Source organism: Drosophila virilis, chromosome 2 (assembly GCF_030788295.1).
Source record: "Drosophila virilis strain 15010-1051.87 chromosome 2, Dvir_AGI_RSII-ME, whole genome shotgun sequence".
Lineage (NCBI taxonomy): Eukaryota > Metazoa > Arthropoda > Insecta > Diptera > Drosophilidae > Drosophila > Drosophila virilis.
This window is the reverse complement of record NC_091544.1, coordinates 30284191-30312122: the sequence shown is the minus strand read 5'-3', so window position 1 is coordinate 30312122 and position 27932 is coordinate 30284191. Positions and strand designations below refer to the sequence as shown.

The window sequence follows — 27932 nt, the reverse complement described above, 5'->3', positions numbered from 1 at the left end:
TACATACATATTTTTAGGCTCACAGCTGTTGTATATTATAACAAATAAATATTAACAATAGAATATTTAAAAACATATTTAATGCGGAGTTAACCTTATGAACTCTATGTATATAGTTAAGAGCTCTTGTGATCTGTATTTTTTTATTAAAGTAAACAGGTATTTTTTGCATGACTTGAACTTTTGCCGGAAGACGGTTTTATATTGTTTGTTTATCTACGAAATATCTTGCCTAAGACACTTTGCAAACAATCTCGCTTGGGTATAACACAATTTTGCGTTGATTAATATAAATACTGTTAAGATAAGATATTGCATTTGATAAGCAATCAAATCTGGATGGGCGACTCTACGGGTTCTCGTTCCATTTCTGTGTTCCGCGCCTCCGCCGGCTGCTTCTTCTCTGGACGTTGTTCGTCACGGCGACGGCGACGACGACGCTTCTTCTGTGGCGGATTAGGCGGTGGACTCTGGAATGTGTCCACATCGAAGACGGGATAGCGTGGCGTAAAGCGAGACGCCTCACTGACCGTGTTGGCATCCGTATCCGCAATGTCGGCCGTCATAAACATCGCCTGCTCATAGGTGGGCGGAGCTGAAAAAAGTTCGGAGGAAGGATGGCGATTAAAAAAAGTGTGGTTAGGCACGCTTTTGGGTGACTTACGCAGTTCAGGGACCAGGTCCTCCTCGACCTCGAACTCGTCGTCCCCATCCTCGGGAAGCTCGTAATCCTCCAGCTCTTCGGTTAGCTCGTAACTGGGATTGTTTATGCCCGAGGCCAATTCCATGGCCCTTGCCGAGGTACACGGCAAGTCGCGGGGCACGGCCGCGATACCAAACGGTGCGGCTGGCCCAACGGTAGCCAGGGGCACATTGCCAATGGTAATGGGTATGACGACCTTGGGATTGGCCATCAGCCAGTTCATCACAGCCACAATGCGCACCTCGTACGACACACGCACTACCTTGCTTAGGTGCTCGCATGTCGGCGCCGTGGCCGGTATGCGCAGCGATTCCGTGTAGGATTTCTGGCAATTGTGGAGCACTGGTCCACCCTCGCGCTTGGCCAGCAGGATCTTCTCGGAGACGGTGCGCAGGGCGGGCGTGTCGGCTGTGTAGGTGGCGCGCAGATATATCATAATCATCAGCTTCTTGCAATCGCTGCTGGAATTGTTACGCACATCGGCATGGATCAGCATAAACTGGCCGGGCACATAGCCCTGCTGCTGCAGCGTCACCTTCATATGGACCGGTTTGGTGTGCATGAAGCAAAAGTATTCCATGCCCTCGCTGCTGGCTGGTTCACGCAGCAATTTGTTCTCCTGATTCAGATCGAGCAGCTTGAGCACTGTGAAGCCCACATTGGTAGTGCGATTCGAGGCACCCGGTCGAATGAACGTCACCTTGGCCAGGTAGCGTATATGCCCATAGATGCCCTCAAAGGAGGATGGACAATGACTTGGTATGGGACAGGCGAAAGTGTATGTATAGCTGCCCGCATCAATATTGAACGTCTGACCCTGCTCCGAGCCCATCAGATATGTTGTCGAGGCTATGTAATCCTCCCGGCCCATAAAGAACCGTTTGCGGCCGGGACGAAATTGATTTGTGGGCTGAGCTCGGCCATGTTTTCGACGCCATTGAGCACAGGCATAGCCGCTGATTTGTAGTTTAATACCTGACAGGAGTTAAGAATATAGGAGGAGTTAAAAATATATAACTACTTCTCAATGTAGCTAAATAATAATTTTACACAATTTTTAAAAATGTATTATTTTTAATAATTATTAATCGATGAAAAAAGACAAATTTCTATCACATTACCAGCTGATATAAAACAAAACTATTTATTTTAATCTACAAATTAATGCATTTAAAAAAAAACCACATTTTATTATATTATTTTTATTTATATTCTATATGAGTTGTTATATTTCTCAAAAGAATCGTAAGAATGACTAATAAATGTTGGCATTTCCTCAGCTATTGACTACTTATCACCAGGTAGATCCCCCCCGAGTCTGTTGTCTAATAATACAACAATTTTTGTGCGTTTTGTTGTGCATCAATTATCGTGCATTTTGCGTGTGTCTCTGGCAATTTCGAATAAATAACGAATATAATGGGCTTGACAAAGGGAATAGCAGAGAACACAGCAAAGTGAAATAAATACAAAACACAGATAAGATAATAGCCAGATAAGAGGACACCGCACACTAACAATAACTAGCATAAAATAGTTAGTATATCAGGAATCTAAAAAAATCTAAATAAATGTAAAGCCAGCTACTAATTGGCGAGCCCAACATAGTTGACATACCTCGCAGTTTTTTGGTCTTATTGAAATTAACTATCACCTTGCCGGTCACGACCTGGCCCGTAAAATATGTGCCATGCTCGTTTTGATCGAATGTTATGAGGCAGTTATTAGACATTCTTGTGGCGTCCACCCGGGGCCAAAATTTCCGATTTGTGCTTTTCTATCGCGACCAACGACTGAAGCTCTCCGAACCCGCTCGCTGCTAAACGGTAACTGATCTAGTTTTTGGCTACTAACATGATATTTGGAGCACGTAACAAGTGCCCTGCGCTATCTTATCTGGAGTATATAACAAACTCTCTGTAATCCCAGACGTGGGTGCGTTAAAGACTCAGCCGGGCGTATGTCAGCGAGAGTTTATGCATGACTCAAAATGCTGAAGCTTTTTACAGATTTGTGTAAAACAGAAAATCTATATATTATTGAAGATAATGTGTAAAGTGATGTGCTGCTTTTATACCACAGATTTCTCAACTAAAATAATCTTACATATTAATATTTATTTATCATTACGTATGATGACTACATTTATTCTTGAACTTCGTTTACAGTTGTCACATGTAACATAAAATGTATGTTTTTAAAAATAAATAGATAATTCGAATATTTTTGTATTGATAAGATAAAACTTGTCAATTCCGGTTGGGCGATAGAAAAAAAAAAATATTTTCTTTTAAATTCAGTTTGATTTTTGCCAGCTAAGCGAAACGCGGCCAATCTACGAAACACGTATAATATTGTTTATTTAAATATTAAAACAAAAATGGTTGTAAGTTGCGAAATTGACTTTAAGGATAATCCATTTGGCGTTTATTATGCGGGTCAAGTCATTTCTGGAAGTGTAGTCCTAAATGCGGACAAAGAAAAGCTAGTTAAAGGTATGGCATAATATGTTAATAGGTAATTGCATGAGCTGATGTTGTTGTAAATTTTAAATATACATTTTTAAATATATTTTAAGCAGATTTTAGTGGACTTGTAAGCTAACAAATGATTCATATTTATTTTTGCTTATCTATTAATAGTTTTCCTTTCTATTTTAATACTCAAATTTCAGATAACATAGGCTTTTTGTTACATCAAGAATGATAGACAAAAAACTGCCAGAGAATATTTCTTAAAGATAATGAATAATATATTATTTTAAGTCTATTCTTATTATTTCTGGAAAATAACGATAATAGCTTAAGAGCAAGTTTAAGTCCTTATGAGGGCCAGCAATATATATTCTTCGATCATAATCATATGTCTATGTATGTTCTTTAATATTTCAGCAAATATATAGTATATAATAAAAATAATCTATACAAAATAATTACTCTTCATGCCAGCTATAATATTAAAGATAAGAGGCTTTGCTTGCACATGTTGGTCAGAAGATGAAACCGATTTGGATAACAAGACCACAGAAGAGACTTACAGTGGACACGAAGACTATATTCGATCCAAGGTGGAGCTACTAGCTGCTGAAGGAAAGAGTAAGAGCTCAAATATCTATAACTCTACTATTTCCTCTTCACTTTCTATATTTCGTAGACGTCGCTCTTGAGCCTGGCAGCCATGTTTATAATTTTGCCTGTCAAATACCCGCTGTGTGCCCCTCTTCCTTTGAAGGCACCCATGGACGTGTGCGCTATATGGTAAATGTCAAACTGATCAGACCCTGGAAATTTGATCAGACCTTCTCACGACCCTTTACCGTGCTCAAAGTAATGGATCTCAACAGAGAAGGACTTTTCCTAAGCGTGAGTTAAAAAGTGTCTATTTCATCCACAATTTATTAAAATGTATTTTTAATTAGACGCCCGCTCATTCGGAGGATCAGAAGACCTATAACTGTTGGCCCTGCCGCTCCGAGCCGATTCGGCTGCAATTGTCGCTGCCCCAGCGAGGCTTCGTGCCCGGCCAGAAGATACCGGTGGGCGTGCTGGTTACCAATGACAGTCACATACGCGTGGAGGAGATCGAGGCCAGCCTGGTGATGATGGTGCTCTACTACAGTCAGCACAGTGTGAAGACGATCAGCGAGAGATTTGTGGTCAGCAAGCAGCAGGGCGAGGGCGTTACCAGAAATTGCAAGAAGCAGTTCACCTTTGACCTGCTCGTACCGGCAACGCCGCCCACCTGCTTTGATTTATGCCGCATCATACAGATCGCTTACCAGGTGGCGGTGGAGACCAAGGTCAAGGGCTGGCACATCAACGAGCGTGTCCACATGCCCGTCACGATAGGCAATGTGCCCTTGACCAGACAGCTGACACAACAGCCACGCCCCATTCCCGTTGAAGTCGAGGTTGTGGCACAACAATTGGACGAGAAGGCCTTGGTGCTGGTGGATGATGTATCAGCTGCGGCGCCTGCAGCTACCGTCAATCCTTGGGCTGCAGACGCCACGATAGGTGAATCTGGCATATCGTGGATATACTTACAAGTTTTCTGAATCCCTTGTCTTTGAACAGCTCCACCCAGCTATGCAGAGGCCCTGCACATACGCGAGGGTCCAATAAAACCCTCCAAGTCAGCCACACCTCGAAAGTCCAAGCACACAGAGTTTAGCCCGTCCACCACGCAGACCAAGGAAAATTGCGCCTTTACCCCGCTCTATGCTGTGTTTCACATAAACAACCTGGCGGAGACTACGCAGGGCGATAGAGCCGAAGATATTGATCGTAGCACTTGGTTCTGAGAATGCGAAAGAATTGTTTAAGAAATCTTACTGAATTGTAAATAAAAACTGTTTAAGCGAAATGTTTGACAAAAATGTGAGCTTGGTTTTAGATTTAAGTTTTAAGAAAATGCCACTTTTATAAATGTATTTTGTTTTGTTTGGGCTTATTCTTTATGTTAGTTTTAAGTAAACGTCATTTATATTTATTTATTGTTTTGCTGGGGTTTCTTTCTTTCTAAAAGTTTGACCTCGAATAGTATTCAAGCCGAGTTCCAAGTTTCCAGTTACAATATTTATTGATATACATTTTCTGCATATTAACAGCAAATATAGGCTTAGAAAACAAGACAAATGTTTGATCAAATTATTTTTTTTATTAAGTTTATTTCGATAAAATAATGCAGAAATATCAAAACTCAAATCAATCAATCAGTCGATCAAAACAATCAAAAAGTCATGAGAGATACGTTTGGAACAATTGATAAAATGCATATAGAATCTGAAAATAAGGTTAAATTTCTTTATTTTTATAAATTTTTTTTTTTTTCATATTTCTAATTTGTTTTCATTTTTGCTCAGCTAAGCTCAAATAAATATATCGCAAATTTAACACTTCAGATAAATCTTAAACGTTAATATATAAAAATTAAAAAAAAAAAATGTGGCTCTAATTTTAAAATAAAAAATATAACTGAGATTATCCGGTATTCCCCTGTAGCGCAACTTACATATTTGCATTCCCAAACATAATGCCCAAGCATCTGCATAGACCCCTAATTTATTATGCCAAAAAAATGACACCCCTCCATTTAGTGATGTGTGCATTGCACTTGGACAAACTGTTTGGCTTATAATTGACACGGCGATAAGATAAAAATGGCCCATTGGCCCCGCTAAACAGTCAGAGCAAAAAAACAAAAAGGAATCAGAAAAGTTTGTTTCACTCTCAGTTCGTTTCAAACGCCCGAATGGGAATGTTTGGACTGTCGCGGAACTTGCCAAACTTGTTGCCGTTATGTGAGAAGTAAATAGCGAACCGCTTGGTTTTTAATTACAATCAAATCAGTCGTGTTTTGGATTCCGATAGCGACAAGTGCGAATCGCGGTGAATCGGCGGCGCGCAACAATAAATACTTACACCAATAATTATTGGCCAGATAAGTGCATATATACGCATATATATTGGCTTGTTGTAATAACACATAATGGGTGTTACCTGCATAATTGATTTCGATAACAATCCCCATGGCACCTTCTTTGCGGGTCAAGTGGTCACGGGAAAAGTGACTTTGAAATTGGATAAGCAAAAACTGGTCAAAGGTAAGAGCCCGGCGTTTAATATAATAAGTGTTTAGTGCAATATTTAAAAATTAAAAAAAAAACTCTTTAAACATCAAATGTTCTTCCCCATGACTCATTCTTATCTTATCGGCAGCCAGGTGAAGAGTTGTGCAAAGTTAATGTGCGAATTGTAAATTGTGTAGGATAGACCCGAGGCAGTAGAAAATGATTCATTCGCCTTTTTCAAGGCACGCGCTAAATTTGGTAGCTGATGATATTAAACAGTTTGTTGACAAGCTATTTATTATCATTTTCATTATAGGGAGCTTATAATCTATTATTCTTATCAGTATAATCATAAATCATAATCATAAGATTTTAAGCTTATTAAATAAGTGAATTCTGGAATCGGGGTTTTCGTTTTGTAAAGCACATTTTCAGCTCATTTAAATAATTTCAAAGTATATTTTTATTCCGCTTTGGATGCAGTACCTATATTATATTTTCTATAATTTAAATTTAATTTGAAGAACTATATTTATATACAAAATGTTATAGTTGCCGTTGCTGTTTGTATTATACATTTTTACAAGCTTGCAGTCCAAATATGAGATGATTTAATGAACGTTCCGTCTAAATTTTGCTGACAGCTCATCAAAATTTATTGAAAAACAGAAAAAAACTATCAAAGCTTTACAGCCGAGTAAAAGAAGAACTTTTGTAAACTGAATATTTTGCATGATTTGTTTACCTTTTAAAATTTATGTATATTGTTAATAAATGTACATATTATATTCAATATGTACATACGGAATTCATATACTAAACTTATTGTTCAGCGTGTTTATTTTCAACTAGGTAATGCCCACGATTTCATGTGTGTGGCGCTCTGACGTCACAACCAACAGATTGCAAGTAAAACATATAAGATTTTTCGAAAACACAAAGGAAGAACAAGATGGACAGCTTTTTTTGCTCAGAATTCGTTTGCTTCTGCATTTAAAGTATTTGCATGCATGTAGCGCAGGTGCAATTAACTGAACTGCACACAGGCAGGTGCCAGACGAATTTCGGCGTGCACAGATTCATCATGTTTGCCGGGCTTCTGCGGTGAAAAGGAGAGGGCGACGTTTTGTCTCATTTGCGCTTTGCAGCATTTACATTGAGCTAAAAAGCTTTGTTCATGCGATCAACAGGAAGTTTCTCGCTTATTTCTTCTTCAAATGCGCCTTCCTTTTCCCGCAGCTTTATTAGCTGTCGTGTTATGTATGTCTGCTTTATTTTTTTAATCTTTTTTATCGTGCAGATTCATATAAAATGCAAATCGTGCTATTTTATGTGTTCGAAAGGCGAAAGTTTGCATTAAGAACTACTTCCTCCTCACACATTCCTTTTGCACAGTGTGTTGCATAGTTTTGTGCATTTTATTAGAAACTGTATTGTAAAAGGAGGAAGTAAGTGTTGAAAAATTTAAAATGTCTAGAGTTTGATTCCTTAAACGTAAATTAAACAAGCATCTATCATGTTATTTTTATACATAGCGGGTATATTCATTTTATGTAAATCGACTTATTAATGTAGATTTTTTATTCATGCACTTAATTCTTTTTATACTGTTTCAATATAGCTGTAACATTTAACATAAGTGGATTTGCCGAAACCCATTGGACGGAATCGCGTGGCACTGGCAAGAATAAGTCCTCGGATACATATAGCGCCCGCGAAGACTATATAGCCTCCCAAACCTATTTGGCGGGCTCGAGCCAAAGCAGTATGTAATTCAGATTATGCCCAATATGATTCATTCCAACATTCAAATAACTCTTTGCAGCACAAGTTTCTCTTGAGCCTGGCGTACATACCTATAACTTTGCCTGTCAAATACCCGCTACCTGCCCCTCCTCCATCGAGGGCCACTACGGCAGAGTGCGTTATATGACGAAGGTGGCACTGGTCAGACCCTGGAAATTTGATAATTTCTACACGCGCTGCTTTACGGTGCTCAAAATCATGGACCTCAACTATGACAGTCCGCTCCTAAGGGTGAGTGTGCAGTTGCAGTTGCCGCAACAGGGTCTATATAAGATATTTTATGTTGTAGATGCCCGCACAAGTGGAAACCCAGAAGACCTATTGCTGCTGGCCGTGCAAATCGGCGCCCCTGCAGCTGCAATTGTCGCTGCTGCAAACGGGTTTCGTGTGCGGCCAGACCATACAGGTGGGCATGCTGGTCACCAACGACAGCCATATACTCGTGGAGCTGCTGCAGGTGAACCTGGCCATGATGGTCACCTACTACGCCCAGCATTTGGGCACCACGCATTCGCGAAACGAGCGTATACTCGTGACCAAGATGATGGGCGATCCCGTGCCGCATCACTGCAAGAAACAGTTCACCTATTGGCTGCGTGTGCCAGCCACGGCGCCCACCTGCTTCAATTTGTGCAAGATCATACAGATTGCTTACCAGGTGGAGGTGGAGGCCAGGGTCAAGGGCTGTCATCGCAACGAGGTAATCACCATTCCCATCACTCTAGGCAGTGTGCCCCTCTCGGAGCACGCCCACATGCAACCACGTGGCTTTGAGGGCCAACCACCACAAGCCCTGGATGCCAAGGCTTTGGCGCCAGCCAGTGCACCACCTGCTGATGCCATAGCGCCCTGGTCCATAGATGGCAGCATTCGTAAGTCTTTGATTGATTTGAACCATATTCTTTGATTTGATCATATGCCAATCTTTAGCTCCGCCCAATTACGAGGAGGCTCTTCATATGCGCGCAGAGGTCGACAAAGTAAATAATATGGAGCCCACTGCACCACCGAATACATTAAGTCTGGATGAGCATGGCTTCGCACCACTTTACCCCATATTTAATATACCAAGTCCCACAGCGCCTATGGCTAGTACGGATCAAAATGGATTTCCCAATGCTGATATGAACGCTAACAAGGGCGGTACTTGGCTGTGAATAGATACACTATGGATATATACCATATACAGGCTGTAATCTATAATCTAAGCACAATCTAGTCTTTAGTCAGGAAATAAAATTTGCCTGAAATAAAAAAAAAAAAAGATACAGAAATTGACATCTACAAGAAACATAATTTGTTTACATAAAGTTCAAGTAAATTGAAACAGGAAAATCTTGCAATTGGTTCGGAAGAGCCAAAAATGAACTTTAAAAGGAATGCACATATAATATTGTCTGAAATATAAACGTTAAGGATAGAGATTGATACTAGGTATGTAAAAGAGAAAGCATGGAGAAAAATATATTTGAAGTTTAAAAAAAATCCAAGGCGGATAAGTTATATTTAAAAGTTATTGTTGTATGGTACGGCACTGGATAATAGATGTATTTAAAATTTGAAATCTTTTAAAGGATGTAGGTAATATTTAGTATACAAACTGAATGATAAAAATCAAATTGAATGCTTACATAAATATAAAAAGTATTTTATTACAATTTTATATTTATAATTTATTCAGCCCATTATAATATGTCTCATCTAGTATGCAACAAGAGTTACTTGTTAGTTGAAAAAATAAAATATTTACAAAATTTTAAGATAAATATCAAATGCTCTTTAGATTAAAAAATTGTAAGATTAAAAACAGTTATGCTCTTTAGAATGTCTTTGACTTCCGCTAAAAATATAAATTGGAAAAGATAATTATGTTAGCTCGAAGCAAGTCTTGATTATTGTTTTAGCTTGTCTAGACACATTAGTTAGGATGCAGAAAGTGATTTATGAAATACCATTAACTATAGCATAAAGTGAAAAATTCCACTCCTCTACCCCCTATTTCCTAGGAGCATTCGGCCTTATCAGACTTCCAGCATAAACATGCGACCACTGTCAAGGTCTGTCCACTTGTGATAACTTGACTGAAACTTTGGGGCATTACTCGACTCTTATAAAGTATGTTTCCAATTCCATTTCGTTGCTCTCATACGATATACACTTGCTCGCAGTAACTAACGCTTTCCGGTCTTATCGCTTATCTAATTCAACTTGAACAACAAAAGAGTCCAGCAACAATCGCACCGACCCATTCGTACTCAGCATGGCACCTACTTTATTTAGTCGCCGTTCGTTGGCCAGCCCTAATGCGTTGCCCCCGGACTCTTAAGCATTGCGGTTCGGGAATTTTAGGATCTTTAATATAGTGCGGGGTTTACGGCCAGCGAAATGGTTGTTACGTGTGAGTTCAGCTTCGATAATAACAGACATGGCACCTTCTACGCCGGGCAGCTTGTGAGCGGCTGCGTAACCCTTAAATCGGATAAAATCAAGGAGGTTCAAGGTACTATATCCTATATATATAATTGATTTGACCAGAGTCGTGAGTGTCGCATTTTACGCATCGGGAATTTAAATGTCCGCAAATTTTTGGCATTATAAATAGTCCGGCGATAACGATAGCTGATAGACTAAATGAACATATATATATATAAATGTTACTGACGACATTGATTCCAATCATTTTCTTTTTTTTTTGTTTTTTTTTTTTTTTTTTTGTGGAATGCGAAAAGTCGAGCGATAAGAGTTGTATATAAATAAGCATGAGGTATTAAATTAAAATTGCCTTGGAGAAATATACGTTAAGTACAAATGCCGAGCGCTATTAAAAAGTTTTGCTAACCTTAATGTTAGATATCGCGTTGAAAGTCTTTTTCGATTAACTTTTAAGCCCAACTGAATAAAATGTGCGAAATGCTTATCAGAATTCATACTTAATTGGGGCTATTAACCAATTAGAGCGCCTTTAAATAAGTCGATTTATCACGGCCGATCGGGGAGAAGCCAAATTATCTTGCCCGTATTTGGCTTTACGGGCGGCTTATCACCTGCCTGTACGTAGGGTTTATATCATTGCATTATATATCATATATCATATTTATCTTTGCGACAGCTGCGCTCGTTAAAGTCGTGGGCTACTCTATAACCAAATGGAGCGAAAGACGTCTGGCAACAACAAAACTATTCGCCGGTCGAGAGGAATATCTAGCATCACAGACATATCTAGTAGGCTCGGAGCAATGTAAGTATTAGTTTTAAGTCGGTTCTATTATGAACTGATTTTGTAAGAATCCATCAAAAGTTGTTCTAAAATATTTCAAGAGGATTTCGTTTGTTCAACATACATGTTTATCAATTTTTAATGTAGAAATCAGTTTGCACACAATTAGATAAAACCGTAATTGTGTTTTTTTCCACTTGTTTCCACTAATTTTCTATCCTTGTGGCCGGAAATTTAACACATTTCAACAAAAGAAAAGAAATGCAGCATCACTTTTAACAGTGTTGATCATTAATCAATTAATCAGTCAATCAGTTAATCAGTCAGTCAGTCAATCAATCAGTCGGGTAGTCAATCAATCAGTGGTCAGTCAGTCAATCATTCAAAGCCTTATTAACATCTACCTCTTCACCCTTCTAGCCAATGACAGACACATTATACAAGCGGGTGTGCACAACTATAATTTTGCCTGTCAGCTGCCGTATCAGTGTCCCACATCGTTTGAGGGTCGCTATGGCTGCGTGCGCTATATAGTCAAGGTACTGCTGATCCGGCCCTGGAAATATAATCAGGCCTATACGCATGGCATAACTGTGCTGAAAATGATGGATTTGAATTGTGAAACGCCGCAGCTGAGGGTGAGTTTTCACTTTTAAAAAAGTGTGTAATAAAACTCTTTTATGTCGCTCTCTCACCGCTCAGTTGCCAGCGCACAGTGAAAACTACAGGACCTTCTGCTGCGGTCCTTGCAAAACGGCGCCGCTCAAAATGGAACTGCATCTGCCCCAGGCGGGCTATGTGCCCGGCCAGCGTATACCTGTCACCGTGCTGCTGATCAACAATAGCAATGTTGCCGTCTCTGAAGTGCGTCTCTCGCTGGTCATGCTGGTCCGTTACTTTAGTGTTACGCCGGAGCACTCGCGCGTGGATCGCATTCTGATTGGCAAGGCCAAGGGTGACTCCGTGCTGCGACGCAGCACGCGCTCCCTGACCCTGGACATGGTGGTGCCCAGCACGCCGCCAACCTGTCTCGATGTGTGTAAACTAATACAAATTGCCTATCAGCTGGAGGTGGAGGCGCTGATTAAGAGTCTGCGGGAACAGCAGATGATCACCATGCCCATAACGATAGGCACCTGGCCGTTGGGCAACAGCTCATCCGCCTCGGATGTGGTGCAGCACCAACCACCCAGACGCAGCGAACGCTACGAGTCGCCGGCGGATGAGCTGCCAGTTGTAACAGCGCTGGCAAACCAGCTCAACTCTCCCGATATAGGTAAGCACTTCCAGGACATACGCCAATCAGCATCTCTTCTGATAGCATTAATTCTTTTGAAAGCTCTGCCTACGTTTGAGGAGTCAAAGCACACGCTGCACGGCAACATTAACGAGGAGGAGCTTTATGCGTTCGGAGTCAACGAATTTGCGCCCTTATATCCGGTTTACAGCATTCCAAGTCCTGCACCCGTTCTTTCGGCCAACAGTCGGAATATTGGATTCATCAACCAAAGCTTTGAAAAGTAAGCTTTGTTGGCACTTGGGTGGGGGTTGTTAAATAAGCTCGAGAATTTTGATTTGCATATAAATATTTACTAAGAATTGTTGAAATATATTTGCGTTTGTAGTACAGATTGACGTTGGGGGTTGAAAATTTGCCAACTTGTATAGCACTCGTAAAGAAATGTTTCAGTAGAAGCTGATTTACTTTTTGGGTGGATATAAATTTTGACAGGTTGTGTAGAACAGTTTTTGTGGGAAAGTGCAAGTCAAACTGTAAATATACAATAGTTTGTATTAAGGGTAGTGTTCCCACTATTTGAATACCGGTTTTTATATAATAGCTGACAGTGTTGTAAAGGATAGCAACATATTATGATTTAACGAAGGGTTGTAAAAGTGCTGATCTATGTTTTCAACCCACTAATTTATTGTTATACACGTATAAAAGTAATTTTTATGTGACGCTTCAACTAAGGATTGTTATATGGTTGTAAAACTAGCTTTTGCAAGGATAATCAAAGTATACCAGTTTGATTTGAGCCATTGTAAGATTCAAATTTTGTGCGAATTATTTATAAATATAAAAGTATTATTTCTATCGTATAACAGTATGCTATATCAGTTGAAACTGTGCGAATTTAGATATTTTTCGCTGAGGGTAACCTGTATAACAGTTTATATAAAAGTATGCCAACTTGCGTATATTTTGATTATGGCAAGAAAATATGCAAGTTGCAAATTTGTTATACTGGAAGGGGCACTGCTTGCTCTTTAACGTCTTGTCCCAATACTCGCTTTAAGTGTGTTAAATGGATTCCACAGACTATATATAAACTGCTTGGTTAAACTGAGAAAAGTAAATGAATTAAAAAAATATTTTTTAGCGCTTTAAATATATTTTAGTTTTGGCTGTAACAGCAGCTAAATTGTAATATTTTTCGTTTGCTTTATATAAAGCGTTGCTCTTGTTTATTTCTATTAATTTCCTTGATGCTTGCCGCCCACTCCTAACTGTCTGTACAATCTACGAGTATTATCTATTGGCTTACATAGTTACGATAACGAGCACGTCGCTTGCGGCTTTGGTTTTAATCTGCCCAGACTACTTTGATATTATCAACATGGGTTAGCATAAAAGTCTCGACTAAGCCCCAGCCACGTACTAACTATTGTGTGCGGATGGAAACAGAACCACAAACCCAACCCCAGTCCCGACCAGACTCTACCCAGTTCCTGCATAAACTAAATGCCAACTCGCAACATGTTTAGTTTTTATTGTCACCTCAACTACGGGCTGGATTTATACTCAGTTGGGACGCGGATTAATTGTCTCTGCTCGCTCCTCAAATTTGATTGTTGAGAGGGAATTTGCTTTTTGTTTTTTGTTTTTTATTTTTGTTGTGTCGTTTTCTGTGTGTTGCGGTCAGTGGAGCCGCGATGCTGTAGCCTCAAATGCAACACGAAATCTGAAATGTACGAGTTGTGTCAATTTTGAAAAAGTTATAATCAGCTTGCTGGGATCAGAATTGCGAGCTTTTAATTGGCAGTTTGTTGTTTATGTTGATATCGGAATTAAGCCAAAGTCAAATGCTGCAGTTAACTAATGCAAATATACCTTGCGAGCATAAGATAACAACTGTAAGGGGTTGTGTAACTTAAAAGCTGGGCATGGCAAAATTGGTTACTTGAAAAAGATACAGTACTTCAGGTTTTATAACAGAGTATCCATTAGGCGTGTTCTATAAATGTCAGTTAGGCAAATATTAGATTTGCTCAGGAAAATAAATCTTAAAGGTCCTAATAAATATATGTATATACCAGTTGTTCTAAGGTTCTATGAACTTTAATGCTTATTAAAGGGTATATCTGGGTCGAGCATTACGCAACGAAACATATTCTGCATAACTTATTAAAAGATCGTTTGATCGATAGATAGCTTGCTCAATTATCTTTAGATGACTGGGCACAAAACAGGGTATCTACATAAAATCTTTAAAATAAATTTGTTATATTACTAGAAATGATGTAAGAAAATTTAATGCATTTTGTGTATGCTGCAGGATAGCTATAGTTTATCATAACTTTTCTAAATACCTCAGGCACAATGCTCACTGCTAGTTAAAATTAATTTAAAGCAACTTCAACATAACCATGCTAGGAGTCGAGTGCGTGTGGCAACTCTGGCAAGTTGTGGAGATGCATGGGCCCAACACCTGTAATCCCGTTAAAAGCAACGTTTCCCTATTTTGTTAGCACCCAAAATCAGCTGGCCAAATATGCAGCCGTAATGGGAATGTACTCGTAGGCATTATGCGATTTTCAACGGAGCATACCCTGCACTTTCCTGCACACAGAGAGGAGAATACAATTCGGACTCGAATTTTCCAGCGCCGTGCATGTAAATGGCTAAAGTGATGGGAATTTGGCGGTAATTGGTATTTGGTATTGGCGTTTCAGCTTTCAAAACTGGATAAACAAACAGGGGGTGGCCATGCGGCTTGTTGCACTTGTAGTGCCACTTGCTACAAGCGCTGCAGTTGTGGGGCCTGTTGCAAGCTTCAGTTGAAACAATGTAATGATATCCAGCTAGAGAGCTTGTTATCTGGGGCTTAGCCACTACAAGGGCATTGCCTGTAAACGGGGTGGCATTATATGAGTTAGGCTTAATTAAAAATAAACCAAGTAAATAAATAGTAAGGGAGGAATGCTCGAGACAAGCGAGCTTGGGTAGGGGTTGCTATGCAACTAGGACGAGTCCTTGCTGTAGTATACATATTTCTCCTTAATAATCCGATAGCTGCGCTATATGAGTTGTGATATCTAAAATATAGATATGCAGATGATCTGAAAATATACTTGTATTAAAAAGAAATATGAAATAACTGATAATCTTAAATCTTAGTGAGATTATTTTGCATTTGATTAGGGCAATGTATTTATAGATGTATAAATAATTACAATGTGGAATGGTCATTATATTTTCATACTTATATATAAATACTACAAATTGTCGAGAATAAAAGCGGAAGGCTTGATATATCTTTACATCTATATGTAGAGTCGGAAATTTTTCATTTTTTTTCGCACGACTTTAAACAATTTTAAAGGTAATATTAAAAACAATTTTAATTAAATAATAATTATTATAGAAAAAACAATATAACATAAGAAAAAATTGTTCCATACAAGAACCTACTATTTGACCGATCGTTTCTATGGCAGCTACATAATATATAGTAGCCCGATCCGTATGACTGCAACATATGTACTGCCAGCAACAGAAGGACGAACCTATGTAAAGTTTCAACATAGCTTTAAAACACAGGAACAGGCAGATGTACTATATCGGACAGTATCGATAAAGCTATTAATGCATATCTATAATATATACCTGTTTTAGGGAGTCGGAGATGTATCCTTCTATACGTTTCATTTCGTGATAAAATTATTATATCCCATAAAAGGGAATACATATTAATTATATTTATTTAAAATTAACTACAAATCTACTTCAAATTTTATTCTATACTCACGAATCGAATGAATTACGTCTCTTTCGGGCTGTCACATACAAGGAAAAGTTTTCATCATACTTAACACTCCTACATGCTATAGGGTATTTTAAAAGCTTTTTATAAATAATCTATATTATTTTTAGATTTCTTCTAAAAATACGTTTAGCTAGCACACTCTATAAATATTTGCCTGGTCCACGTTTAATCACTGGTCTGGATTTATATCTAATTTAAATTTATGTGGTTCTGCCTAAAGATTTATTTATGTCTGCTCTCAAGTGTACGCAATTGATTAGCATACTTAAATTGCTTTTATTTTTCACCGATTTTAGATGCACTTCCCGCACACACACACACATGCTCGAAAGTCACTCCATGTGCTTGATAAACATGTTCAGGTTGACACGCAACAACAACAACAATAAAAAAGTGTTAAATGTGTTTTACATATTCGATTTGTTACCGAAACGCAACTTTGGCCCACGTTTATCCATCTACTTTGCACCTTAGCGCCGCAAAGCGCGCTACAAAATATTTTGCTTCTTTTTATCTGGCCGGAAATTCACACGTGTGTATGTGGGTGTGCGCGTCCATGTGTGTGTGAACTCGCTGTGGCCTTCACGGCTGTACGGCTGAGTCCTGCTTGAGTTCTTGTTGCTGGTATTTGCACATTGTGTTTGCGGCTCAAGCGCGTGTGGCAACAATCACAAGTGAATTTGATGCCAGAAACGAATTTCAGCGACTGCTCTTGACTGAGTGTGTGTGTCTGTGTGTGTGTGTGTGTGTGTATGATTGTGTGCGTCTCCGTAAGAGTGTGTAAGTGTGTTACACATGCTTGTGTGCATATCGAGCAATAACGATGAGTGAGCACTTGATGTTAGTGCAGCTGTTTTGACCGGCAAAGACCTTGACGTGTCTACAAGCCAAAGCCATTATCGATAAGGATATCACAGGCATCGCTTTGAATGTTTTCATTGCCATTTTGCCAATCAAATCGAAAAAACAATGAAATTTGCTTGTCTAAGTCGCCTCAATGGAAGTGCCCAATTGATATGGTTTGTCATACTATATCAACGTCACGCTAAGGTCTCATTATTTTGTAATCATACCAAAAAAAAAACCACACTTAATCTCATTATGAACACCCTTTAAAAACAGTTTCTAACTACAAACAAAAAAAAAATCCTTTTTTTCTTTTAACTTCTGTAATGGCAAAAAGTTGTCACGCGCGCGTAATTCCGAGCTTCATTGTCACATCGCAAAAAAGGGAAAACAAATGTTAGTTTGCTCAAGGAGAGAGACTAGCAGATAGCCTATACGCGGCTCTCGGTTACAATATACTTTTATTAGAATATGCCGCTAATAAGATAGGCCTGCCACCAATAATTTTTGGATTACAATATTTAGTTGAGAGCGCACGACTTAAAAATGTCCTCTAAGGTTGTGCAAGCAACTCGTACAAGCATCATAGGCAACAAACTTATAATGACAATCAGTTGAAAATACATAATTAATTAAGTAAGTAAGACTAGGAGATACCCTGTACACATGTCTGATACCCATTGACAAGAACAATTGTCGTTTCTTCGTATCTCTCACCATAGATACATATTACTCGAATAACTCGAAGTGAAGTTACCTAGTCCACACACACATTGCAGACAACACATTCATATTATAACTCAGCTAAAACAAAATAAATTGTTCTGCTTAAAACTTCACAACCAGAAGATATGTACTTTCACGTAAAGCACGCTTTAACACATAGCTTCCCGACTATCTACATGGCACGTCACTTATAAGATCAGTATGCCCTTTTAAAATAGTACAGGGTATACTGGCAAACATCAACAAAATGCAACAGAAACATTGCAGCTTGCAAGGGTTAAGCCAAGTGGCCCAAAACAAAAGTTTTGCTTTAACAGCAAGCGAGGCGCTTGTCATGTGAAAATTTTAAGCTACTTTGCAGAGCCGAAAATGCTGGCTGAATAAGCGCTAAAAGGCAAGCCAAATAAAGGCTACATATCCCAAGCCATCAGAGTTGGTGACTACGTGGCGCTTGGGCGTGGCAAACTCTATTCAATTAAGTACAGGTAGCACATGGCCACCCGAAAAGTCTAACAGTTGGTCGAACTCGATGCGGAGGTCAAAGCTTATGGCAGACACAAAATCAATGCAGTTTCCCCAACCCCAAAACCAACATATAGGTGTGTCACGATGTTAGCGGGGCAAAATTTCATAAATCAAAGTGGCGCTGGATGCGCGTGCAACGACTCAAGCAACAACCGCGCCAGTTTTTGGGTGCACAGACAGCAACATGGGGCAGTTGCCCCCTAAGCACTGATTCAACTTCTGCACACGCCACAGTAATTGCTTTATGCTGTGAAGCGTGACGCGGTCAACAACGCAACGTGAGCAAAACATTTTTGATATTACACACTCTACACACACATCAACACAGCCTCACACACACACACACACACGCGCTTTTATCTCTATATAGTCGTACTCTGTTGGCTAACATGAAAAAGTTAAAAAGTTTTATGATATTTTAGTTATTTGATGCGTTCGCCTGCTGGAATCTTGCTGCCCAACTCCAAGCTCAAGCCAAAAACATATTCTACCTAAAATATATGCTGCTTACAGTGCATTGATTTTGTAAATGGATAGCAACCCAGGAGGCAAGGCTGCCTTTTTTATTGCACGGCAGATATCCTGTCAAAAGGTGCACTTGCCTTTCAGCGAAGGTGTGTAAAATGTTCTGTGTGTATGTGCTTTCTAACAATTTTTCTGTACCTACTTTATGTATCGGGGACTTTTATTTTATTCATAATAAATAAAATATTTTAAAAATGTTTGGCAAATTTAAATGGAACTGCATGTGCAAAAATCGAATCATAAAATTAGTTTTTTATATTTTTATACCCTAAAGGGTAACATGATTTTGTGTAAATTGTTAAAAGGCAGAGAGCAGAATCTCTGACTCTGGCATCAAAAGCCGAGTCTATCTAACCATGCTGGTCCATACTTATGCATGAACGAAAGGATATCCGAACCTGTAAGAGCCAGATACTTGAAGTTCTGAACGTAGGAGCTCCTAGTGTCCACGCAGGACAATTTTGTTTCTGTTTCCGATCTGCAACTATCTTCGGATCTAACTAATTGATAGCAATAAAAGTTAGAGTTACCAATTTGACATGACGACATGTTCTAGAATAGTATAATAGTAGTAGAATAGTAGTAAACACCATATAGGTATGATATGAAGTTTGAAATCGACATAGCTCCGCCGTTGATCATGTTTAAGTTTTATATTCAATTCCGTGCGCGCAGTGGATTGTTTTTGATTAGTCAAATAGTTTGCATATAAACAATTAATTATTATAAAAATAATAAATATTAATTTTATAATAATGATAATTAATTTTCCAATATTATTTATTACTATAAATAACTTTACTTTATTACTATTATAATTTATATTTATGTTATTGTTATTATTATTAAAATTATTATATATTTTAATATAATTCCTATTATTCGAATTTATCTTGAGTATTGCTGATAAAGTGTGATTTAATTCTGTCTATTAACTGTGGCATAAATTTAATAATCAATTTAGCTTTAATTTCATTGATTATTTTATAATTTGGCTTATTAATTTTGCAGCCTACTGTCTGTGTACGTTTTGTTAGATATGTATAAAAAACATACATTTTATATTTTGCCATGAAGTATTTTCAAAACTATTCACGTGTGTACACACACGCACACACACACCCACACCCACCAGCCGCAAATTGTTGCTAACATTGCAAATTGAAAAGTCATGAAACCCGGGGTCAACACTGAAACACCTAAAATATTTATAACACAAATTGCATAGACAACACTAATAAATTATAACGCTGGCGGCAATAAAAAAATATATCAGAAAATAAACACAAAATATGTGTATTTTATAAGGCAACTAAATTTTTAGTGCTGCATCATCACAAATGCAGACACAAATGCAAATATTTTTATAAAGTGCAGCATATAGATACAAACCCACACATACACACACACAACCACACTCACATACCCACAGAGGCAAAGCTAATAAGCAATTTCTTTGAGCATTTTCGCCTCAGGCACGCTTCGTGCAACATTCCCTCGGCGCACCCTGTGTGAATTATATTTCATGACAGATTTATGGTAAAAAGCGAATATATATATATATATATAAAAAAAAAGTAGAAAATATAAACCACAGACGATGTGCTAAGACTGATGATATCAAGCAGGTGGCGAAAGTTTATTGCCCATACGAGTCTGGCAATATGGCCGCATGTGAGCTGGGATTGCAAAAAAAAAAAATGCCAAACGAAAAAAAATATTATAAAAATACGAGCTGAGAGAACAATATGCGAAGCTGTCGCTCTAATTAATGGATGACTTTGCACACACAGACAACATCACAAAGAAAATTTTGCTAATTAAGAACAAAAAATAAAGCAAGTAAGAACATTGCAGACGGGTGTTGCTGGCTGCGCAGTCTATCGCATTCAAAAGCTTAAAGCTGTTGACTAGCGACTGAAGACAAACAAACAGTTCCTGTCAAACTAGAATATACTAAAGAATATGTTCCTTATGTGACCAGAATATTGATAGATCGACTTTGACAGTAGGGTGTCATTTAACAGTTGACTCTTGTTTAGAAAGTATACACGGTATGTACATATATAAACTTTAGTTTCACAAAAGTGCACACAACCAATATATTCCTTTTGACCTTGAGAATAGGGTGTAAGAGCTGCAACAGCGACAAATCCATCCACTGTGGCACAACTGCAACTTCTTTGGCTGCATATATACACTATCTATATATATATGTATACATTTTATATATACGTATTTGTGCAGCGTGGCCATTTCTTGAGATTATTTCTAACAAGTTGGGCGCCGTGCTGCAGCAGCCATATAAATTGCTCGCGGCCTGCAAGTAATTGTCACTGGTTCGTTGCTTTGGATATGGATTTGGATTTTGGATTTGTGTACTTGGTTTCGGCTTTGACGCCGCTCAACATCATTAAATGTACATAATGGAATTGCTGTGATTTGTTTCGCCAGCTCTAGATTTATTATCTCACGCGGCATTTTCCAGCCGAAAAAATCGGCTTTATGTTACGCTTGCCTGATGACTGAGTGCAGCCAGAAGAGAGCGAGTGCGAGAGGACGACAGGATATGAACAGGAGATGGCAGCTTTTCCCCATTTGCTCTATAAGCATTACAATGACAATCAAAGTCGCTTACACAAGGACATTTGTGAGAATTTATGGCTCTACGAAAGCGGCAATTGCTAAACTTTACGCATTTAATTTGTGCAAAATTTGCTTTTGACTCGAAATTGAATTAACCTGATGAAAACTTTGCTATCCAGGCATATGTTCTCGCATACGCTTTCGCTTTGGTTTCAGTTCCGTAATATCCTGTACAGAATGTAATTTTACTATGCAAGCGAATGCGCTTTTCATTACGTTCCCATTTACACTTTTGATATATTTTTTTTAATCTTACGAACTCATTTTGAATTATTATTTTAAACTCAAATTCAACTTATCAGACACATATTTTATTTCGATACATGCTTAGAAAAGCTCACACATCCCAATGCATCCCAAAGACCGTTTTCTCTATTATTTCTTGAATTTCCCTGTATTAATCTTCAAATGGTTGTAAAATGTAAAAAAAGGAAAAATAAAAGGTGATATCCCACAATTCTTTTCCCTTTTATTTCAACTAGTTTCAAACAATCGCCATGCTAACTATATTCTTCTCTAGTTATTTTCATTTATGATATCGTGTTTAAATATGTTCTGGAAGCACATAAACATTTTACAAGCGAAAGCACATTTGTTGTACAAGTTTTGCTGTTGTGGCTTTCGTCATTTGCATTTCAAGTTTTTCCCTCGGCAAAGTTTTTAGAGAAGTTTTGCAGTCGTCACATATGCTTGAGATGATTGCAGGACTTCATTTTAATAAAATATGTTAGCTCGGACTTGAGTAATGGCTGCAATAGTTGAAATTAATTGCTTGCAAAACTATACAAAGTCCTTGCCATGCCTTCATTCTGATCCTTGCCGCTTATGCCTGCTGCATTTCCCATGCCTGGCGAAGGTGAACAGTTTCTGTTGTTATCAAATAAATTAAATGTTGACCATGACAAAAAGCTGTCACACAACACGTTAAGTTTCCGGCTGAGTTGTGCAAATTGGTGCGATAATATCGCATGGCTTTGACACTGAGCATTTGTGCCTGTCACATGTTGAATGATATATTCAAGCATTACTTTTGTAAATTATAAAGTTGGAAGACGTTTAAAGTGGAATATCAGTCGATGTAATTAAACATTACTAGGTGGGATCTTAGTCGAGGGCAGATGTATACAAAAGTTAGTCACAGCAAAGTGTTTATTCACTCTATTATTTAATGACATTAAACTAAAAAAAAAAAGCATTTGTCAATTATTTTATATTTTTCAATTCAGCGTAAATTAAAAATCTGCCTCTTAATAATCATAATCCCTAGCATGTTGTTGTTGATTTCTCTTTCACATATGACACTTTACACTTTAAGCCTAAAAGCATTTAATTTTTAATGCGTATTGTTTTAATTTTTATTTTATTTTTTTTTTCATTTTGGTATCTGTGATTCATTACATTTGCAAATGTGGTTAATGTTAAAGCAATTGTAAATGTGTTAAATTTTGTATGCGTGAAGCAAAACAATGGCACTGTTTGGATAGGGAGGTCATCATTAATTATTTATTAGTCAAGAGTGCAGAATATGAAAGCACTCAAATAAAGTTGAATGTGCAAATTGTTTAATTAAAGCCAATATAGTACAAGTGTACATATATATTTAAATATATCGATCAGCCTGTCAACAGCTTCACTCTTAACTGTGCTCTATAAAACTGATGCCAATCAACTGCAAAATTAAGGCACAAATATAAATGTCGGTCAATTTATGTTTTGGCCATTGTTTGGCTTGGCAAATTAGCCACATTTGGTAGCATTTGCGTGCTGAAAGGGCGGGCGGGGCGTTTTTTCGGTTTGACTGCACTTAATACTTGCTACGTGCCGGAATCTATAATTATTGCTTGGCTAATTCGTGTAATAAAATGGATTTGTTGATAATGTCAAATATTTTTTGGCCATTGTTGCATCACAATAGATTGACATTTGGGATTTGTTGGCCACGGTGTTGTGGCACAACTTTTGGTAATCAGAATTTGGCATATTGTGGTTCGTTAGTTTGTTTGGGTAACTAATTCGGCCATAAATAAAATTAGCAAGAGCATTAAATATAAAGTTTATAAGTCCTTATTTAGCTGGCTCTAGGGCCGGGGCTTAGTTTGTTCAAATCCAAAATAAAAACCAATTTTGTTTTGATCCATAGTTTTCCAAAATATATATCTTTATTTACCAATTTATAAGCAAATTTTATTGTTAAAATTATTAATGAATTTTTCTAGAATAAATTTAACTTCTTATTTTCATTGATTTGAATGTTTGTCAGTTTATTAAATATTTGTCTGCATTTATCAGTAATTAGATGAACTAAAAAGAGCAGACTTAAACGGTGCCATCCAATGGATCTACTTAACAGGGTTCTATAAGACATATCTCTTTGATAAAATATATAATATAATATACTTTTTGCTTTATAATCGTATACACCTTTGGCTAATTAGAGTAAGTCTTGTTAAATTTTTTCCCTCGTATATATTTTGCTTAAGCTGCTATATTAGGTACTAGTCATCGTGTTAACAATAAAATATTTATACAATTCTGTCTTTTATAACACTAAATCTTGGTTTCTATTATTTCAGCTAAAATTGATAATTATAGTAATTATGTAACTACTATGTGCACTGTATGTCAGAAATAAGAATGTTGCTAACATTTAGCAGGCAGTTTAAATTCTGATAATTGAATGAGGTGAAAGTGTTTGCTGACATTAAGGTTTGGTTATTTTTAAACACAAGCTCTATCTGCTCTGTTTATATTTAACACATTATTTAAGCATTGTTTTTGATTGCGTTGGTTAGCTTTGGTTTATGTTTGCCAAAACAGAAATCAATTCCAATGCCTTTCCTCATAAATAGCTCATTGCATAGTCATTAGCCTGGCTGGCCACTTAGGCACACTCAGAGCCAATAATATATCTTCAAGTTGGTTGGCTCGTTGACCTAATGCGTGTAATTCATTAGCCGAAATTAGAGTTCAATTGAAAGGTTCAAGGTCTGCGGCCGCTGGGGCAAAGAGCAAACGTTGCCATTGCCATTGAACAGAAATATAGCACTTCATTAATGTGGCCCCCCTCTCTAGGATCTGCCCCCCTTTGGGAAAATTATAATAATAATGTGGTCGTTTGCTTTGACTGGCTCACGTGCTGCGGTGGCGTTGTTAAATGGGTCCTTAATAGGCACAACATTTGTGGCAATGTTTTCGAAGCATACACATACACATTTGCCTCATGTCCTGTCAGCGAGTCCTTTGCCAGGAGCTGTTTTTGTGTGTGCCGACTGCTGATGGCTCATAATTGCGTTACATCTTCTGTGTGCCGCATTTTGCCGTATGCTCTTACAAAAATCAAATGAAAATGAAAAAAAATATAAGTATATGTGGATATACACAACTGTATAATATAAATTAACCACACATATAATTCATGATGTGTCTGCAATGGTTTTTATTTTATTTTCGCATGACTCACATTAATTGACGCTGAATTTTTTGTTATTCATTTTCATTCTTCTCCTTTAACCAGATGTGTGTTGGAATTTTCAGTGAGGCTAATTACAAATTGAGATATTTCAATACGTATATCAATAAAGATTGCTTTAATTGACGATAATCGATCATAAATGAATGACAAAGATATTTAAATGGTATTAAAATATTTTCTTAATTATATTTTATTCGCGGCTTGTTTAAAATATTGAAAAGACCAGCTGACAGGTGAAAAAGCATTTGATGGTGCTTAGTAAATACCAAACTTATTTATTAGAATATCTGTCCATTTTCGAAACCTTAGCTTAAAATCATAATGAACATGATGTCAAGTTGAGAGTTTGAAAAATTATTTATATAAAATAACACAATAAACGTGATAGCAAAATTCAATATTGTGAGACGTTGTAAATGCCAAATCAGTTAAAATATGTTGCAATATAAAAGTACCGCAGCTGCCTTCAAGGAGTCGAAAGATCAACATTATAATATACGTACGAGTTCTCCTGCTATGTATCACGATAATCTTAGTCCGGGGTATGATAGCTTTTCCTCGCTACATCCCGCTAAAGTGCATTCTAAAGTGAATGTCGCATATCATGCTAAAACGGTACAAGATCATGAGAGACACAAAAGGCCAAAACCCAGGATGTCCGATGCGTTGCGGGGCAAAAATGTTCCGCTGTATCAACAAGATTTCTACCCAAAGGCTTTCGATTTTGAACAAACTGATAAGTTGGATGGAAAATATATTGTCACCATTAACCGGAATGAACAGAATATCAAACGCGCCAGCTACAGAAAAAGTGTCGAGTGGGACCAAGAGTCGTGGGTGCTCCATGATAGGGTGTTTAACGATCAGTTCGACATTAGCCAACATCCAAGCTATACGATCAAGAACGTTGCCTAGTAAGTGGCCAAATAGCAGACCCATTTATAGATAATTATAAAGTTTTTAATATCCACTGGCAGTAATCTGGAGTGCGAAGTGGTCTATATGGAGGCTAGGGAAAAGTATAATGCACACTTCCGCCGTGAAATGGAAAGCTTTATTAACACGAAGCGCACCGCTGGCGATCAGTTTTTCACCAGAAGGTATTTATCATATGTTCTGTGTTTTTTTTAGCCGTGTAATTACAATCTGTCCATTCTTTTTGCAAGACTTTTATGCTATACAACACTTTGGCCTCCGCTGCATACAAAAGCTGAACTGAACATATTTATAAAAAGGTTTTTCCAACTGACGCCGGCGCAGAAAAAACGTTTACATTTTTTAATGACAACCGATTTAACGACAATTTAGTAAAAGAAAATTTACAAAGTTTAATTGCAGGCGTAAATGTGTTAGTTAAATATCACAGAGGGATTTACTAACATAAGTATATTTGCAATTAAATGTCAAGGAAAAAGTGAGGTTTTTAGTAATATTTTTAGTTTTAAAATTTTAACGATCAATTTATTGTTTAAATCTACAAAAAAATAATAACAATATAAAACTATATGGATGTACTTGCACCCTACAGCTTATTGTATTACATACATTTAATGTGATCTAAATTGGTTTCCTTACTTATAATTTTTCATTAAATATATATATTTAAAATCTTAAAGATGTACTTGAATTCATTAAGCGTTGGTAACTTCGTAATCAATAAATCCTACACCTCTTCTGTGCCGGCGCAATATAGCATAGGGTTATCCTTAAACACTGCTCATATATTTGGTCACCGCAGAATTATAATATCCTGGATGGTGTTGAATGTGTTCAGGAGCAATTTCTGATTTTTTCCTTACGAGGGTTAAACTGGGATCCCAATATTCGGTTGCCTTTATTCTCAAACATGCCTTTTCTTTATGGGCTTCCGTCGTTTGGCAACCGTAGCACAATCCACGCTGATGACTTTCTACATAAACTGATTGTCGGCGACACAGCTTATTTATTATTAGGATGTCTCCAGCTCTTTACTCTGTCTCCTCCTGCCTCTTACTATTATTATGCAAATATTACAATAGATTCTAGCACGTATTCTCCACGAAACTTTCTTCTCTCCTACTTTCAGGATACTTGGATCATCAGTGCACATTCTTAGCTGTGAGTATGGGCATAATTATTTATTTCAAAATGTATATATTTCTTAATCCTTTATTATTCTAGGTCATTAGTTAATTCGAATGCATAATGAATTAAATAACTTTGGTTGAATATTTGCTGTATATATATGTATATATTTGAATAGTTTATTTTGGTTTCACTTGTTTAGTCAATCATAAAAAAATCCAAACAATGCATAAAGTAAATGTGCTTTATCGTTGTGAAAATATTTTTCCACCGTTTTTTTATAGTCTTTTTAAAGAGTTTTTTTTCTGTCACATTTAACAGGCAGATGCGTGTGTAGCCTGTCGGTTAACAGGAAGTATGCCATTTGTCAAATAATATTTTATAACTGGTTTTATATTTTTGGCAAAAGCCTGCAAACGACCTTGTTAGACACTTGTATATGCGTGTGTACATGAATATAATAAAATGATTGTTATTGTGCTCTCACTCATGACAATTTATAGTTATTTTATTTTTTTTTTATATATTGATTGGTTTCTATTATTATATACGTGCTCATAAATATCTATATTGTTTGAAATTGCATTTAATTGCATTACTTCGGCCAACTGCCATTTATTCAAAAATATTTAAGTTCAAAGGGCAAACTTTCCTAGTAAGTAATATCAAAATATTTAAATTAATTTTGGCTACAATTTTCAATATATATAAAGATTTAGTGCAAAAGGAAAACTGAGTGCATTGGGATATCAGAAGCTATTTCTTAATTTCCTTAATAT

General features: G+C 37.3%; 5 protein-coding genes across 6 annotated transcripts; 4 read left to right on the top strand and 1 right to left on the bottom strand.

Annotated features, from left to right (window-relative positions):
- Nucleotides 1-19: 19 nt before the first annotated feature.
- LOC6632495 (arrestin domain-containing protein 17) lies at nucleotides 20-2531 on the bottom strand. Its single transcript, XM_002056412.4, has 3 exons — nucleotides 2321-2531; nucleotides 665-1678; nucleotides 20-595 (listed from the first exon to the last, which is right to left on the bottom strand). The coding sequence occupies exons 1-3, from the start codon at nucleotides 2433-2435 to the stop codon at nucleotides 330-332; spliced, it is 1395 nt and encodes a 464-aa protein (XP_002056448.1). The 5' UTR covers nucleotides 2436-2531; the 3' UTR covers nucleotides 20-329.
- A 537-nt stretch (nucleotides 2532-3068) lies between these two features.
- On the top strand, nucleotides 3069-5006 carry LOC6632494 (arrestin domain-containing protein 3). The gene is made up of 5 exons (XM_002056411.4): nucleotides 3069-3198; nucleotides 3652-3798; nucleotides 3857-4065; nucleotides 4122-4719; nucleotides 4780-5006. The coding sequence occupies exons 1-5, from the start codon at nucleotides 3084-3086 to the stop codon at nucleotides 5004-5006; spliced, it is 1296 nt and encodes a 431-aa protein (XP_002056447.1). The 5' UTR covers nucleotides 3069-3083.
- Nucleotides 5007-5975: 969 nt separating this feature from the next.
- Nucleotides 5976-9410, top strand: LOC6632493 (arrestin domain-containing protein 3). The gene is made up of 5 exons (XM_002056410.4): nucleotides 5976-6308; nucleotides 7897-8040; nucleotides 8101-8312; nucleotides 8371-8953; nucleotides 9012-9410. Exons 1-5 carry the CDS (start codon nucleotides 6194-6196, stop codon nucleotides 9236-9238), a joined length of 1281 nt encoding a protein of 426 aa, XP_002056446.1. The 5' UTR covers nucleotides 5976-6193; the 3' UTR covers nucleotides 9239-9410.
- Nucleotides 9411-10363: 953 nt separating this feature from the next.
- Nucleotides 10364-12925, top strand: LOC6632492 (arrestin domain-containing protein 17). Of its 2 annotated transcripts, XM_002056409.4 has the most exons (5): nucleotides 10366-10581; nucleotides 11191-11319; nucleotides 11719-11936; nucleotides 12001-12574; nucleotides 12638-12925. In XM_002056409.4, the coding sequence occupies exons 1-5, from the start codon at nucleotides 10467-10469 to the stop codon at nucleotides 12820-12822; spliced, it is 1221 nt and encodes a 406-aa protein (XP_002056445.1). In that variant the 5' UTR covers nucleotides 10366-10466; the 3' UTR covers nucleotides 12823-12925. The 2 variants fall into 2 exon arrangements, with proteins under 2 accessions (XP_032289615.1, XP_002056445.1); XM_032433724.2 differs by having other exon boundaries at nucleotides 10364-10581; nucleotides 12001-12925.
- A 12818-nt stretch (nucleotides 12926-25743) lies between these two features.
- On the top strand, nucleotides 25744-27257 carry LOC6632490 (uncharacterized). The gene is made up of 4 exons (XM_070207635.1): nucleotides 25744-26003; nucleotides 26067-26189; nucleotides 27155-27186; nucleotides 27250-27257. Exons 1-4 carry the CDS (start codon nucleotides 25744-25746, stop codon nucleotides 27255-27257), a joined length of 423 nt encoding a protein of 140 aa, XP_070063736.1.
- The last annotated feature ends 675 nt before the right edge of the window (nucleotides 27258-27932 follow it).

Coding starts and splice junctions, on each gene's coding strand:
- LOC6632495 (XM_002056412.4), bottom strand. CDS start 2,435: ATGTCTAATAACTGCCTCATAACATTCGATCAAAACGAGCATGGCACA. Junction 1,679..2,320: donor TAAGACCAAAAAACTGCGAG/GTATGTCAACTA, acceptor AACTCCTGTCAG/GTATTAAACTACAAATCAGC. Junction 596..664: donor GGACCTGGTCCCTGAACTGC/GTAAGTCACCCA, acceptor AACTTTTTTCAG/CTCCGCCCACCTATGAGCAG.
- LOC6632494 (XM_002056411.4), top strand. CDS start 3,084: ATGGTTGTAAGTTGCGAAATTGACTTTAAGGATAATCCATTTGGCGTT. Junction 3,199..3,651: donor CAAAGAAAAGCTAGTTAAAG/GTATGGCATAAT, acceptor TCTTCATGCCAG/CTATAATATTAAAGATAAGA. Junction 4,066..4,121: donor GAGAAGGACTTTTCCTAAGC/GTGAGTTAAAAA, acceptor ATTTTTAATTAG/ACGCCCGCTCATTCGGAGGA.
- LOC6632493 (XM_002056410.4), top strand. CDS start 6,194: ATGGGTGTTACCTGCATAATTGATTTCGATAACAATCCCCATGGCACC. Junction 8,041..8,100: donor GGCGGGCTCGAGCCAAAGCA/GTATGTAATTCA, acceptor AACTCTTTGCAG/CACAAGTTTCTCTTGAGCCT. Junction 8,954..9,011: donor GTCCATAGATGGCAGCATTC/GTAAGTCTTTGA, acceptor GCCAATCTTTAG/CTCCGCCCAATTACGAGGAG.
- LOC6632492 (XM_032433724.2), top strand. CDS start 10,467: ATGGTTGTTACGTGTGAGTTCAGCTTCGATAATAACAGACATGGCACC. Junction 11,320..11,718: donor TCTAGTAGGCTCGGAGCAAT/GTAAGTATTAGT, acceptor TCACCCTTCTAG/CCAATGACAGACACATTATA. Junction 11,937..12,000: donor GTGAAACGCCGCAGCTGAGG/GTGAGTTTTCAC, acceptor CTCACCGCTCAG/TTGCCAGCGCACAGTGAAAA.
- LOC6632490 (XM_070207635.1), top strand. CDS start 25,744: ATGTCCGATGCGTTGCGGGGCAAAAATGTTCCGCTGTATCAACAAGAT. Junction 26,004..26,066: donor ACGATCAAGAACGTTGCCTA/GTAAGTGGCCAA, acceptor ATCCACTGGCAG/TAATCTGGAGTGCGAAGTGG. Junction 26,190..27,154: donor GATCAGTTTTTCACCAGAAG/GTATTTATCATA, acceptor TCCTACTTTCAG/GATACTTGGATCATCAGTGC.